Source organism: Xenopus laevis, chromosome 6S (genome assembly GCF_017654675.1).
Source record: "Xenopus laevis strain J_2021 chromosome 6S, Xenopus_laevis_v10.1, whole genome shotgun sequence".
Taxonomy (NCBI): Eukaryota; Metazoa; Chordata; class Amphibia; order Anura; family Pipidae; genus Xenopus; species Xenopus laevis.
Genome location: NC_054382.1, coordinates 22,258,822 through 22,275,687, shown reverse-complemented (window position 1 = coordinate 22,275,687; position 16,866 = coordinate 22,258,822). Strand labels below are relative to the sequence as shown.

Here is a 16,866-nt window from a genome sequence, read left to right as displayed (position 1 = left end):
ATTTATCCAGAGTGCTTTTTGCCCTTTAAAGTGTTTTAAGTTTCTTATTTTGCAGAAAAAAATATGTAAAACCTTGTGGTTTTGTAGTCCCTCAGCGCTGCAATAATATATTCCGAGAGGCGTTTTTCCATCAGTGCAACTCTAATCCAGGCTCTCCCCTGCAAAAAGAGAACATGACATGAAACTAAACAGCATTAGTCAAAGTGTTAAGGACCATCAGCTTAAGGGCCAGGCCACACTGGGCGTTTTGGGGAGATTTGGTCGCTTGGCGACTAATCACCTCTTCTTTGCGCCGACCAATCTCCCCAAACGCCTTCCCTGACTCTGCGCCAGCTAAAATGGAAAAACACCGGCGCTAATCACACGCGGCGATTCGTTTTCCAAAGTCACCCGAAGTTTCCTCGTGAGGCAACTTCGGAAAACGCATGTGATTAGCGCTGGCGTTTTTTTCATTTTAGCCGGCACAGAGTCAGGGAAGGCTTTCGGGGAGATTAGTCGCCACAAAGACGAGGCAATTAGTTGCCAGGCGACCAAATTTCCCCAAAACGCCCAGTGTGGCCTGACCCTAAATACAGTAGGTAGATTGTGTTTGATATAGCAAGTATTGTAAGATATTATGGAACTGGTCTTCATTTTTTGTAGTTGTTTTATAATGATTTATAATTTTATCCAGCTGTTCTCCAGTTTGGAATTTCATAAGCAGTCTGGTAAAATTGAACCTAGCAATCAGACAGTAGTGTAAATGAGTGTAAATGAGAGACTGGGATATGGAGAATAGAAATAAAAGTAATACAAAGTAACATTAACAATAAAATTGTAGCTTTGCAAACCAACTGCCAGGGTCAGTGACACTCATTTGAAAGCTTGATAGCTTGATAGAGGCAGGAGAATGTTTCAAAAACTATAAGGGATAAAAAAAATGAAGACCAACTAAAAACATTAACTGAAAGGTGAACTATCCCAAACTTAAATAACAATACACCCTGGAATTTATTTAGCTTTGGTATTGAAAATAATGGAAAACTCTGCCCAAATCCTGCCCCTTTCACAACCCTCAAGGCCCCTAGACATGACCACCACCTGCACCACCTGCACCACCTGCACCACCTGCACCCCACACCCAACTGAGCTCCTGCCTCTACAAAGCTTGAATAAATCAATGCTTTATATGTTGCAATACAGCTGCAAAAAGCTTTGCTCTTTCGGTATTATTTGAAATCATGGCAGGGGAGGAGTGAACCTATATAATAAACCTATGTAATAAGTCTGTGTTGGTGTTAAATGAGTGTAGTATTTGGGGATGTGATAAGATAGTGGGCAGTTCATTAGGTCCCTCTTTTGATTTTTCAAATGTTGGGAGGTATGATATCAACATTAATGATTATAGGAAATTCTTCAGAGCTTACAACCAGGTTACAGAAACTACATAAACCATAATGCATTGCAACGGCTCCCACAACCTCCACTGCAGTGCTATATTGGGATTGTATATAACCTATAAGAGATAAATAAGTGGATTGACTCAATAGGACTGAATGGAATAAATGGCATTATATGATATAATGTATAAATTAGCCCCTATTGGAAAATATAAGGATATTATAAGTCAATGAGGAGTTCCATGACCATATAAAAACACAAGACTACATTGCCAGTAAATTTGTAATACCATTCATGGCAGGTGATTTACAGGCTAGGTGGGTAAAATACCAGCCAGGTGTCAACCCTGCAAGATAAACACGATTCTGTATTTACAATGTAAATGTATCATTTTGTAAATGTTTTCAAAAATGTATCACGCCAAACACATCTGCTTTCCTTACTGCAGTTTTCTTCACCATTGACAAATATTCTGAAGGCAGAAATGTAGCTAAATAGTTCTCCTTACATTCCCTACAGCAGGAATGACACATCGCATGGATGATATTCAACCCAATGGATCCGATTACAATATGGCCTATCATGAACTGTGACATTGTATCGGCATTAGTTATTAGTGTGAGTGTATGAGTCTGCATTGAACGCCATGTGCTTTCTTACCTTAGCTCTGGATGAACTGACATTTTCCATGTTTTCAATGCTACAGATACAACTGTGAGACACTTTGGAGCAGGCAACCCGTATGTAATCCCAAAAGCTTCGAGGGCTTTCATAGCCAAACCAGGTAATCTGACCTGCAGACAGCAAGAACACCAGATAAGCAACGACTGCCTGTATAGCAGCATCATTTTAGCTCCAGTCTGCTTCTTGTAAATAGCCAGAGATATATGTAAAAATAGATCTGGCTTGTTTAAACAGCTGTTAATGTGGTTTCATATGTCACCAAAAGAAAAGAGTAGTCTTATGCCTTAAAACAAGGTGTAAGTTTATGAAAAATACTGCAATTTGTAAAAAGATCTCTTTCTTTCTAATACTGAAAAGTTATAGTCAATCTTTGTGCATACTTAAAGAGAAACTGATAACCCCTTTTAACATCGTCTTTGCACACTTATTACAATTTTGCCATAAAAGTATTACATTATCCATCTGATCCCCCATGTTCCTCTATGAGGGGCTGCCATTAGTGATGGGCGAATAAATTCGCCTGGCACTGATTCGTCCCAAATTCCCGCGTTTCGCTGCAGGCAAATAAATTTGCGAATCTCCTGCGAATATTCACCGGCGAATCACGATTTTCTCATGAAAACGTTCACAATGCTAGATTTTTTTTGTGAAAAGGTTCGAATTGCTCGATTTTTTTGTGAAAACATTTGAATTGCTCTATTTTTTCATGAAAACGTTTGAATTTCACGAATTTTTCGTGAAACCGTTTGAATTTCACAAATTTTTAGTGAACTTTCAGATTTCAAGATTTTTCATAAATTTTTCTCCGTTTCGCGAATTTTTCGGCGAAAGTGTAACGGGAGAGATTCGCCCATTACTAGCTGCCATATTTGTGCAGTAGTAGTCCTTAACATTAGAAACTAACTGATAGGTTGAGTAACTTTTAGGGGATTATTTATCAAATCCGAGGTTTTTTAACTATAAAATCCCGAATCTGAGCGTGTGTCTCTGCCCTAAGGCTAGGGCAACACGGCGCGATTTTGCCGCGATTCTGCGCTGGGCGAGTTGCGAGTTACGAGTCGCTGCGGTTTTTAAGCCGAAATAGCTTTGTTAACTTTGGCGCTGGCGTCAATGCAAATCGCGGCGAAATCGATGCGCTAATTCACACGCGGCGATTCTTTTTCTACTGTCGCCCGGAAACGCCCAGCGAGGCAACTTCGGGCGACAATAGAAAACGAATCGCCGCGTGTGAATTAGCGCAGCGATTTCGCCGCGATTTGCATTGACGCCAGCGCCAAAGTTAACAAAGCTATTTCGGCTTAAAAACCGCAGCGACTCGCAACTCGCAACTCGCCCAGCGCAGAATCGCGGCAAAATCGCGCCGTGTGGCCCTAGCCTAAAAGATGTCCTCTTTCAACACCTGTCCCCCAGAGAAAAAAAGCCCCCAACCATTTTTCCATTTCTCTTACCAGTTTAGTAACAGGTCTCTGCAGCTCATTTATATCCTTCTTATTCCATAACTACAGAACGCCTGAAGGACATCATCAGCCAAAAGCAACATTTTAAGATAAGAGAAAAAAGTAAAAGAAATAGGCTGAATCAGATATAGTCATTTGGACTTGCAGGTTTAAAGTCCAGTCATTTGAAACTTTAGTAAACTGTCAAAGGCATATCCAATGGTTATTAAACCAGATTAACCACCAGATTTTTTGTTGGTTTCCTAAATGTAATAAGGTAAATATATTTGATCACAATTTCATATGAAACAAAAAGGCTCTGCATTCTGGAAATTTTAACTGAAGGCCAAAAACTTCTCAGTAAAACAATGCTTTTTTACTGATGAGTGAAACTGAAATCATCATGCTTTGAATTACAATAGATGGCTGATGCATTAGCTGGGATTGTTATCCGTTCCTAAAACATCATTCTCAATTAAACATATTTATTCTGGGCATTAACAGCAGATTAAATATATTCATTTTCAAAAAGCCTCATTCTAATCTTTGGTTCATTCAAAACCTATTACAATGGCTTAGAGAGAGAATAGTCTCTGTTCATACACGAAGCTTAGGTTTTATGTCAAACAGATTGTGTAGAATGGAGTTTTCACTTATTGTATTCAGGGAAAATGTAATGTTTGCCTTGAAAGAGTCATTCAACATTCAGCTAATCAATAGTTACCATCAGCCCTACTGGCCCACTGCTGTTTATTTCCAGTTCATTTGTATATTTACACACAAAAAAAAGGAAAACGATATATGTACATAAACTATACTAAATACATTTGTATGCTGAGAAAGATTATAGAAAATATATAGGGAAGAAACACAATTTAAATATAATAGGTTAAGAAGAAAATGAAGATGTACTGTTTATCACAGCAAGGCCTATTACCCCAGGACAGAGCCATATTATGTGCACAAGTTTCTAGTCTCTTGCCTAAGGTCTCATCTATTTTAGTGGGACCCACAGTCAGAGCATTGTTAAAAAACCTTGTTGAGCACACACGACTTGTTGCAATAGTGATGCTTTTGCAGCAGAAAGGCAGGCAAATACAGTAAATATGTGTCTCAGGGAAACTAAATGCTGGCAGTGTTGGATAGGGGCTTAAAATAATGGCACAACCCAGGGCCCAGTTTGTTGTAAATCCATCTCTGCCCAGTGGAACTTTGCTTACTAGGCATTATGCTTCAAGCATGGTTTTCAAAATAAGAGCTGTGTGGGCTGGGTTAAGAGCTGGGAGGCATATTGGCACCTAGAAAACAGAAAATAGAACTGCCTTTGTGAAATAATCTGTACTAATATGTTCAGCAATGCAATGCTTGCAACATATACAGTAAATATATACCCTAGATCGTAAGGCTTTTAAGATGGAACTCCTACAGTTCATTTGATTAAAGCAGGCATGTCCAAAGTCAGGCCCGGGGGCCAAATGCGGCCTGTTTTCAAAAACACTGGCCCTCAGCCTCCATCATGAAATCAATAATAATGCGGCCCGCCAGCACTGTACAATCAGGAATCGCCTAGCCGTAGCAGTAATATTTGGGTACATTAGTGAAATGATCTGCCACTTTGTCTATACTGCTGCCTGTGTGCTGAAGGTGTTAGCAATAAACACAAAGTGACACGCCAATCTCGCATACTTCTGAAGGTGTCAATAGATGTACTGACGTGCTAGTACAGTAAACTAAAGAAGTCTTCGAGAGCGGTGCGTCACTCTGTGCCAGTACGTGTCTATTGCTAACACCTTCAGCACACAGGCAGCAGTATAGACCAAGTGGCAGATTATTTCACTAATGTTCCCAAATATGACTGCTACGGCTATGTGATTCCTTGTTTCAATTAGTTAAATGATGTTAATTGTTCAAAGAATGTCAGGCTGAATGGTCGGCCCTCACACATTTTCACCTCGCCAAATCTGGCCCTAGTTGCAAAAAATTTGGACACCCCTGGATTAAAGGCTCAAACTATGTTGAAATTCTTTTGACTAACCATCCCAAAATAGATTATCCCAAGAAATCATATCAGACATCCAGCACTACATCTGTATATGCAGTGACGGGTTTATACACGCCTCCAATAATGCTCCGGAATCCCTGTTTTGATCTTGGTGCAACCAAATGAGTCATCGTGTGACTCAACAAGTAGAAAAAGCCTCTTCTTTCATTAGTATGTTTCGATGCATCCGTATAAGAGGCCGTAAAATATAGGAGACCAGAATTTATTCATTTAAAATTTTATTTAAAAATGTTTTATACTAAAAGAAAGCTTTGTGTGTGTTTATTAGGAATTCAGATATTGTAAAGTATGGTATCCCAAAACCCAGAACAAACCCCAAGGTCCCAGTTTCAGCTCACGCTTCAGCCTATTGCAGCCGCCTTCGGGAGGAGCCCTCCGCCAGGGCCGCTCCGGAGTCACAGAGCGGCCAGTTACCAGGGGCGGCAAAAAGCTGCCTCTGGTAACTTTAAGAGCCAAATTTCAGTTTTTTAAAAAGGAAATTCGCCTCTGCAAGTGCAGTGAGCGCCTCAGGTGGCAGCAGCCCCTGAAACGCGCCTGCCCTCCACTACTCAAATGCTGAAGAATTTTTCAAAATTACAACTATATTTAAGGTCTAGAGTCTTTATGTACCCAAAGGTTTAAATGTGTAAAGCTAAGGCTGTTTCTATGGATACTGTTGAGGTTATTACAGGGTCAGTTCAATCCCATAATGCAGTGCAAAACTTTCACTCCCTCACGGGTGTTGAACTGTTGAGAAAGGCCGGTCAGTTGTGTAACTGGGTCAGCTAAATGACCATGCTTCAAGGTAAAGGCGATGGATTTAATAAACAATAAAAACAATTTGCAGACACAGTGTTATTTACACTCACCAGGGCTGCATTTGGTTATAGTTTAAAGGGAAGCACTGGCAGAGGTGGATTTTAAAGCGATTCTGTCAAAATGCCATTTATTATTGTATAAATTTGTACCAAATGCGTCTTTTTGTCTCTTTTAACTACACTCCCTGTTAAAGGAGGTTTAACTGCAGGATTGACAATGGCCAGTACCTGGTACCTAGTAAAACACGGGCCCAGACACAGCCCCGGGTGAAGAAAACAACTATGGTGTCTAGCTCACACTATTACTCCTTGTTGGAACAACAGGCTATCCATGCTCGCTAGCCCTCTCTATCTTTCACTACTAAGTGAACTCACTGGTCACTACCCACTAGCTATCCCTCACAGCACCAACCTTCCCAAGGGTCGGCCACTTCAGTCTGCTGCTGCTTCTGGATGTTACAGGCCAAAAGCAAAAGTGTCTCGGCAAGGCACTGTCTTATATAGTGTCACAGGTGGACTTAGCACCACCCACTGGCTGCACTACAGCATAGCTAAACTATTTACATGTACACTTCACCCTACTGAAAATTAGACACGTCCTTGAGTCTGCCAATTACCCCCATTCACAAACACACTCTCCATGCAGCACCACATCCACCTTTCCATTACTTCTGCATTATACATATCATTTTTCTCAAACACCTTCTTCCCTTATGATCACCACAATTTTCAACCTCTTCGACAGTCACTCCTGAGACCTGTCAGGGCACAATGGCTGCTGCAATACAAAATGGGGTTAACACATCCTATTCTATAACCTTACTTAACTGTAAATAAACCTTTGGCCTTCTTCATAATAGCTTCACACTGTACTTCATATTATGTCTTACTTTGTCCAACATCCATACCCATTCTCATGTATGTACTCTCCAAACACCACCAGCACATACTTAGTTACCTTAAACATTTTCACATTAATAACTCTCAACATGTCACCTTGATATAGTACTTCTGCTTTCCTTTAAGCTCCACTCATTTTTGGTTCCACTAATTAGCAGTCTCTTCCCACTGCACCAAAAGAACAAAAGTACAATAACCAGGATTTCAACGTTTGCAGCAAGAATAATTGGCATGGATTTTTTCCGCGAACTAATGTTTATTTAGTTCTGCTTCTATATTCATAAAAAAAACAAATTTCCGCATGCACTCATTAATTTGCTTCACTTGTTTATTACAAACTTGCTGTTTTTATGTGCTTTTTATTAAGTGCAAATTACATGAGTTTTGGCTTCTTGCCAGCACAAATACAAACTAAACTGATATTTTCAACCAGTTTTAATAGAGGGAAAGACTCGTCGAGAGCAACAGCTGAATATGTGCTTGGTGGAGAGCTTGTTTTTAACCTTGTTTAATTAAACAAACATAATAGCACCAGGCTTCTGTGGAAGCGACAACATTAATGTCTATTTTCACAATTCATAGACTTTGGCAGATTATTAACACTACATTCAAGCTGTAGCCTAAAGGCAGGCTTCTCAAAAAGAATAATAAAGTCCACACACCTAATCCAGCCGAAACCTATCCCAGATCAGGGCCATACTTATATATAGGCAATTGAGGGCATTTGCTTACAGTGGCAACTTTAAAAGGGAGGTTCTTGGGTGCCGTTAAAACAGATTAAAATGGGGGTTTTTTTTAAATAAAAATAAAAAATCTTTTGTGAAAATTTGACAGCTAAAATGGATGGGTTAGGGATTAGGAGCGCATTTTTTTGCGGTCGTCCGTGGAAATTGCCTGTTTTTAATGGGATAAATCAGGATTGCCCATACGTTACTACGTTACTAATGCAGGGTCTACTTTAAGTGATGTCCCATTATGATCATTATGATCTACATCCATAATACCACTGTTCGCATTCTGGTCCATGGAAAATATTACTTAAATATTATATTGATATTGTACATTATATTATATATTATATAAGATTATATAAGAGAATATATATTACTAGATTTAAAACAACTATTTCTTATGTACTCAGACATCAAAAAAGGGAGGACGGCACTCCGATACGTGGAATATGCTTTTTATTCCAGATTCATACAAGGATCCAACGCCCTACGCGTTTCGGGAATCACTCCCTTAATCATAGGCAATGATGCCTATGATTAAGGGAGTGATTCCCGAAACACGTATTGGATCCTTGTATGAATCTGGAATAAAAAGCATATTCCACGTATCGGAGTGCCGTCCTCCCTTTTTTGATGTCTGAGTGAATTCTAGCAGTGGGGACGCTGCGGACTGAGCACCCGACTGGAGCAGCGAATAGGGAGTGTGAACTTGGAGCGGTCCCCCTCTTGTGAAGTTATGTAACCATAACATAATAAATATCGGAATAAAAAGAATAAAACAATAGGGAGATTTAGACAAAGTGTTGAAAGTGTCACCAGTTAAAGGTCTACTGGTAAACCCAATCTACCTTTGGGACACCCCTGGGATAAATAAAATATGTATTTTTAACTTTTCCAAAAATCCCGGTTTACACACTCAGCAGTGAAGCAGTACAAATGCTCATTTGCAGCAAATGGAACTCATATTGCTGCCTCTATTACACTTACATTTATGGGTAAAGCACATGAAGGTTTACATCCAAAATTACACTTTGGGCACAGTACTTGCATTCTTAAATTAACCCAATTGTATCAAATATGTTAAGGAACTACAGCTCTCGGTATCCTATGACAGCTGTCTGTCACTTCTATTAAAGGGGACCTGTCATCTGAAAAAACTATTCCAAATCCTATTTTATCACTTTAGTTAAGCAAAACAAACTTAAATTACACTATATAAATTATTTGAATCTTGTTTCCTTCAGTCTGGGAATGAATGATTATAGCAAGCAGGCAGTAGCCATTTTGTGGACAGTGTAATTAAGGCAAGTCTTGTATCATTTCAAAGTCTTGTGTGTGTACCAGGATGGGGGACCTGATGTCCATCCCCATGCCCTGGCTACACAATTAAATGGTAAAGAGAACGGGGGAATGTGGGGAGAGCAGTGACATCTAGTTAGTACTGAATGGAAAGTGAAAGTAATTGCTTGCTCCGACCTATATGCTGAAGGCATAGAGAAGGGGCAGGCAATATTTGATTGACAGCTGAGATTTTAGTTTACAACAGCTATGAATGCTTTAATAAAAAAAAAAAGAATTTGTATTCCATGTTTAATTTGAAATGGCCTTATATTATACAACTTTATATGTCTGGGTGACAAGTCCGCTTTAAGCCCCATTTGTTCAGTTAACCATTATTTGGCCATTCTGTGATGATTTCCTAACGAGTTAGTCAGGCAAACAGACAAAAAATTCAACCACCTTAAACCCTTTTGTGCAAATCTAATAAGCACTGGTTCTTTCAGAGAGGAAATAGATCTGTGCAACCTGTCACCATAATGTATTAGAAAGCCAAAGTACCCAGGGCTCTGTTGACAATAATACATTTCTCATTAATTCAACCAGAGGCAAGAAAAGAATGTGAAATACAAAAACGGGTAACAGAAAAATGGAAACTGAAATATTCAGCAAAATGTAACATTAAATGAATAAAGCAAATTAAAGGGGCATTATCACAAAAATTAAAATGTATTATAAGCTTCAGCATACTGAAATAAGAAACTTTCTAAATACAATCAATTAAAAATTTTGACAATCATTAACAGTTAGATCCAATATATCTTAAAGGGGGCTCCTTTCCTAGCTGATGAATTAGAGCTCACTATATTAAAATCACCAGACATCATGTCTCTCTACATGCAGAATTTGTGAAAAAAGGCAGTTATTTTGTTAGATTTTGTTTCTACTGGAATCAGTTATTTGAGTAAACTCTAATACATCCGCTAGGAAAGGAAGCCCCCTATAAGATATATTGGCTGTAACTGTCAATGATTATCTGACACCCAAGTCCTGCATGAAGAAAGAATGAAGAGAAACAGATGCTGAGAGAGGGATAGTTAAGATAAATTAGATTTTTTCTGAAACAATGAATATTTAATTGATTGTATTTACAAAGTTTCTTATTTTAGTATGATGAAGCTTATATTAAATGTTCGTTTTTGCAATAGTTCCCATTTCAAACATAAAAAAGCTATATATATATATATATATATATATATATATATATATATATATATATATATATATATATATATATATATATATATATATATATATATATATATACAGTTCAAAAGTCCTTAACGCACACCGTAATATATAACTGAGTCGATACCTGGGTGCTATCTTTACTGGCAAAATTATCCAAATATCAAAGAAAAAAGCTGCACACCAGGATTTGTATACAAAAAGTTAAAATTCCATATTTATTGGTTTACATTAAAAATCGGCCAACGTTTTGGTCTGCTCCTAAGACCTTTATCAAGACCCTTAATAAAGGTCTTAGGAGCAGACCGAAACGTTGGCCAATTTTTTAATGTAAACCAATAAATATGGAATTTTGACTTTTTGTATACAAATCTTGGTGTGCAGCTTTTTTCTTTGCTATTTATATATATATATATATATATATATATATATATATATATATATATATATATATATATTTATCCCACAAAGAAGGTCCGCACTCTCAGGACTTAAATTGAAAATATGTTTTTATTAACTAAACGACTAACGTTTCGGCCTCTCCGAGGCCTTTCTCAAAGTGACAATAGGCAATAAGAGAATGCATTATATACCTATGATGGCGGGAAAAAAAGACCCAATTGGCTAACGTCATCATCATCATCACTATGCGTCAACTAGTTAAATTACATAAAAAATACATAAAAAATGGGTATTATAACTTAACAAAATTAATATAGAAATAAATACAGCGAAATCCACATTTATATTAAAAAACCCCTATTGGGCGAACCACACAATTAAAATAATGTATTTTGTAATAATTATTGGTCTTCATTGTAACTCTCTGAAATTCACAGCGCAAATGGTTACTAATGTTACAAATACCTACACATGAGTCAAGATCAAAGGTCTGTATTAGGAACCAATCTATTTGCTTAGATATAGGTGTGGTGAAACTGGTGCATGGAAAAGATCAAATTTATAATACCTAGATCTAAAGAAGGTAATATCTTATGTAACATACCAAAAAGTTAAGCCATTAACCCGTTAGTGTTATATCAAATTAACCTCTAACACCCCAAAGCATCCAGAGAGTCTAATATATCCATTGACTCTATATATATATATATATATATATATATATAGATAGATATATATATATATATGGAATGAAACGGCAATCACCATTCACTTAGTTATTCGCCGGGTGCTAACCAAATTTATCAATAATAGTATCAAAATGTATTTATTTGTGCATGGTGCATCAACACGTTTCGGCTCACAGACGGCGGCTCCATTGGCTCACATGGAGCCGTTGTCAGACGACGGCTCCATGTGAGCCGAAACGCGTTGAAGCACCATGCACGAATAAATATATTTTGATATACAGCTGATGGTCAATGCTGTGAGTGCTTTCTCTGGACTATTATTTATAAATATATATCTAATCATTTACAAACTGGTACTAAGCAATCATTCCCTGCTGCTTTACTATTGGCTGTGGCTGGCAGTCCCAAACGTTCCAAATAATTTGATCATGGCCACCTCAAGAACAAGAAAAACTTCAACCTATAAAAAGTGAAGTTGCATACAGCATATAATGGAAAAGGCTCTTTTGACTGGTACAAAGGTAAATATTTCCAGGACTTATACAATGAAATTCTGCTTATTTTCACAGCATAAATACCAAATGTATCCCAAATGTAACCATTCTATTCCCCTTTAACGGTGATGCAGGGAGCAGCATGTTAAATTTGTTTTCCTTGCATAAGGCAATTCATCAACAGAGGATCCTTGTCAGATAAATGAACCCTTATCAGAAAATACACAGCTGTTTAGAAAATACACTTTTACATTCCGCTTTTCCACCAGAATTTTATCCGTACCAAACATGCCGCATGGTAGCATGGTGCAGCATTAGAGAAAGACAGTTCATTTAGATTATCGTATGCATTCTTCAAAGGGATTCAAAAATTGTAATTTTAAAGGAGATATGGAAAGTAATGGGCAGTCTCAGTGCATGAGCGCTCAGTTCTGTTAGGCTTTAAAGAGAGGTGATATAGTGACACATTAGGGGCATAATTAACAAAACTAAATGCAGGGACAGAATAGAAATTATTCAGTGTTCATGTCCCTGGGACATATGTAAAATATGGTAGAATCTGGCTAAATAACAGTAAAACAAATTAGTTTGTGGGGAATCAAGGAAGAAAAAATAATAATGTTGTAGATCTCTAGAGCACTGTCAGCAGAATAAATGTATTGTTTCCAGAGAACAGGTTGGAGAGAAAGTAAGCATTATGTTCCTTACAAACAGAAAAATATACATTTGGGTCAAGTCCCTGAGGCTGATCAGTTAGTTGCAGAGTCGGGACACCTACTGCAACTCATAATTGAACACATTCTTCAGCTGCTTCATGAGACATACTGTAAGTGGGCTCATATACTAAAGAAGGGGCCCCCAGCATGGAGTGAAAAGCGTTGCCTCTGTCTTGAGGGGTCCAATTAGACATATATTTTTTATATTGTATTTTTATTAACATTAGGAAGTAAGTTCATGTATACAGATGAATATTGACAGTCAGCTGTGGAACAGAGACACTCAGTAAGGAATTTTATCTCAATCCAAGAGTACAGTTTTTATAAACCCGGAAAAGGACAGCCTGTCAACATTTGCCATTCAGCAAACAGCAGACTGACATAATAAGTCAGTGGAGTGTGTAAAAAAAACAACAACTTGATAAACAGAAGGCATCTCTATAACTCTTTTCTGCCTGACAAGATTTATGATTCAACATGCAAGACATCTTTGTACACATTATCTCTTCAGACTTGGAATATAAATTAAGGAGTACAGGCAATCACCTAAATTTAAGGCCAGTCAGTCCTTCATTGTCCCTTTATTTCAAGTAGCTTACACAGCTGTATGTACACGTGTCATGTTTCTTTCAACTAACATTCTGTCATGTACTATAATCCTTATAAATACTCACTTTAATTTTATACTACTATAGACCGGTGTTGCTCTAATACTAGACCAGAAATGGTGCAATTCTGCTCCTCTAGCATCCATGTTGTCCTTCTACTCCACCAGCCCTAATGCTGTTCTCCTGCTCATACAGCTCTAATACTGCCTTCCACTCCACCAGACCCAACACTATCCTTCTATTCCATTAGGCCCAACACTGCCCATCTGTTCCTACAACTACAACACTGCTATTCTGCTCCAACAGCTGCAACACTGCCTTTCCACTCCACCAACCCCAACATTGTCCCTCTATGACTTGTCACCACCACCAACACTGTCCTTCTATATAATTAGGCCTGACACTGTCTATCTGTGCCTATGGCAGCAACACTGACTTTCTGCTCCAACAACCCCAACATTGTCCTTCGATTGTCCCTCAACTCTGCTTATCTCCTACAACAGCTCCAACACTGCTCCTCTGCTCCTACAACCCAACACTGGCTTCTGCTCCAACACAGCATTTATGCTCCCAACAAGATAAAGTCCTACCCTAGAAGGGGGCCCTGTGGAAAGTGTAGCCTAGGGGCCTCACATGTTGTTAATCTGCCACTGGGTATAAGTGAGAGGTATAAGGCATCTTTCACCATAAAAGGAAACCGACAGCATTATGAAGGAGTTAATGTGTAATACTAAATGCAGAAAATCCCATGGACCTCACTGTCAATACTATATAGTGCTGCGTGTCACACCACAAGCTTTATGGGTGGTTTCACAATGCTTAAAACTTTGGCAATAACATTTACTAAAATGTAAAAGCTCTGATTATGGCACATAATGGTAAAATAATGTTGAGAATGCAGAATGTCATAGTAAGAGGCTGCCAATAGTCAAAATCCGATAGCTGCAGCCTTTCTTGTAGTGATCACATTTTCTTGGAAATTTAATCGTATGTCAGTCACCAGCCCAGTAGCAAACTGCCTCTAAAAATGACTTTATAGAGATTTTAAACTTCAGAGCAAACTATTCCTTCCCACCCATTAGCTAATCAAACACCATGACACCACCGTTGAGTTCCAACAACAGAAAAACTGGTTTGTAGCCGAGATTTGCTCATATTTTATTTTATCCTGGTTGACCGTAATTGTATTCTATGGCCATTAATAACCTTAAAACAAAACTTGACTTTTCCCCCAATTGTTTTGTGGGAATGTATACTCAGTTGACAGTTTGAGTATTTGTATCTATGAATGTACTAAAAACGTATACAAAACTTGTGAAACAAAACCCAGTTCTTGGGCATTCTGGATAACAGATCCCAGTACATCTCAAAATTACTAAATGAGCAGGGAAAAATAATTCAGCAGATACTGTAGAACACTGTTACCAACATTCCCATCAGCCCAAAAGGTTCCCAAATCTCAGGAAAATCTCATTGTGTATATTTTGAGCAACAGATGGGTTACCTAAAGGTTCAACTGTAGGAGAACTGGATTTATCAGTGCTGGACATGCCCCAAAAGTCAGTATGGTTGAAAGAGGCATTTAAAATAATCGAAAAGTAAGCATACTCTTATCACTATGTTATCATTATCGTTAGGTTATATGGGTATATTTGTTTTTCTACTATTCCTACTGTACAGAGAACATAATGGCCAGTTTTATTTTCTAATTGTCACAGTAATACACAGTAGTTTTGTGCTGCTTTCATAGAAATTCCTTTCTTTCACTATTGGTAAGGGAAATGAAAGCAATTGCACAAAGGTTATTCTAGATAAATTATTTTGCATGCCAGCTGCCCAATATTTTGGCTATAATCATTAACAATATATATAATTATACATATGTATGTTAGAATCTTAGGATTTGACCATAACAGAATATCACATTAGTTACCTTTAAGGCGATGGCTTAAGACCTGTTCCAGTATTGAGGCAAAATTTACGAATTCCGGTGCAGAGTCATCAATTGTCTCAAAGCAGGACCGGTCAATTAACGTCTTCACGGAGAGCCTGAAATTTTGATGCATGTAAGCGTTAACACAGTGACACGGGCAACACAGACAAAATCCGAAAATGCAAACAACAGTCACTTTAGATACCCGTGCTTTGTGCCTCTTGCTCTTGCTGCTTTATGATTAGAAAAAAGTTCTAATATGTAAGTATCCCCTGACCTGTAGCCGTGTAAGTGGGTATTAACCTGAGAGCCAAAAGATAATGATGCCCTCGCCAATTGTTTATTGGAAGGAGATGGATTAGGAAAGGAAACAACTGCCATTACTTTGCTCACTAAAAGGAAAAATCAATGAGAAAAAGCCATGAAGGATATTGTACACTGGCCAGGCCAGGATCCCCTTGGCACTTTCAGAAGAAATTTGGCTTATGGTCTGAATTTCCAATCGACTTGAATAATAAGCTATTTTGCTTACCTTGTAAATGTTAAGTCTGCCTGTATGTCTGTCTGTAGGTCTCATCAAAATTAAAGACATTCTAGGTAGGGGTACACCCAATCCAGGATTCGGATTGGAATTCGGGCAGGATTCGGCCTTTTTCAGCTGGATTCGGCCGAATCCTTCTGCCCCGCTGAACCGAGTCCCAATCTTAATTTGCATATGCAAATTAGAGCCGGGGGGGTTAAATCTCGTGACTTTTTGTCGCAAAACAAGGAAGTAAAAAATGTTTTCCCCTTCCCACCCCTGATTCGCATATGCAAACTAGGATTCGGATTCGGTATTCAGCCGAATCTGTCGCAAAGGATTCGGGAGTTCGGCTGAATCCAAAATAATTCTAGGTGTACAATAAGAGACACCAAAACTTATAAATACATGTATGGGACCTGTTATCCAGAATGCTCAGGACCTCAAGTGTTCCAGATAATGGATCTTTCTGTAATTTAGATCTTCATATTTTAAGTCTACTAGAAAATCATGTAGAAATTAAATAAACCCAATAGACTGGTTTTGCTTCCAATATGGACTAATTATATCTTAGTTGGAATCAAGTACAACGTGCTGCTTTATTATTACAGAGAAAAGGTAAATCAGTTGTAAAAACCATTTTGTATAAAATGGATTAAATGGGAGACAGCCTTTCCATAATTTGGATAACGGGTTTCTAGATAAAGGATCCCATGGCTGTTCCTATATATAATACACAAAAGCCATGAATATATTGTAAATTATATCTTTATTAACGTCTCTTAAACGGAGCTTAGTGATGTAATTTTTGTCACATGACTCACTAAACCTTGTTTATTATAATAAATAAAGTACCCCTTGCTTGACCTGTCATGAAACTCCCTGGTGACTTATAATATCCTTATATTTTACAATAGGGGTACTTTATTCACTATATACGTATATTGTATTGCACAATTAAACCTCAGATGGCAGAAGATTTATCCAC

At 38.0% G+C, this 16,866-nt stretch overlaps 1 protein-coding gene across 2 annotated transcripts in view; it reads right to left on the bottom strand.

The window, feature by feature from the left end:
- rundc3b.S (RUN domain containing 3B S homeolog) overlaps nucleotides 1-16,866 on the bottom strand; it is a 75,925-nt gene that overhangs the window by 43,821 nt on the left and 15,238 nt on the right. For both annotated transcript variants that reach the window (XM_041567446.1, XM_018269140.2), the window contains exons 2-4: nucleotides 15,359-15,474; nucleotides 2,041-2,174; nucleotides 73-158 (exon numbers count right to left, since the gene is read on the bottom strand). In XM_041567446.1, the coding sequence (XP_041423380.1) occupies nucleotides 73-158; nucleotides 2,041-2,174; nucleotides 15,359-15,474 (336 nt within the window). The remainder of the gene's footprint in view (nucleotides 1-72; nucleotides 159-2,040; nucleotides 2,175-15,358; nucleotides 15,475-16,866) is intronic.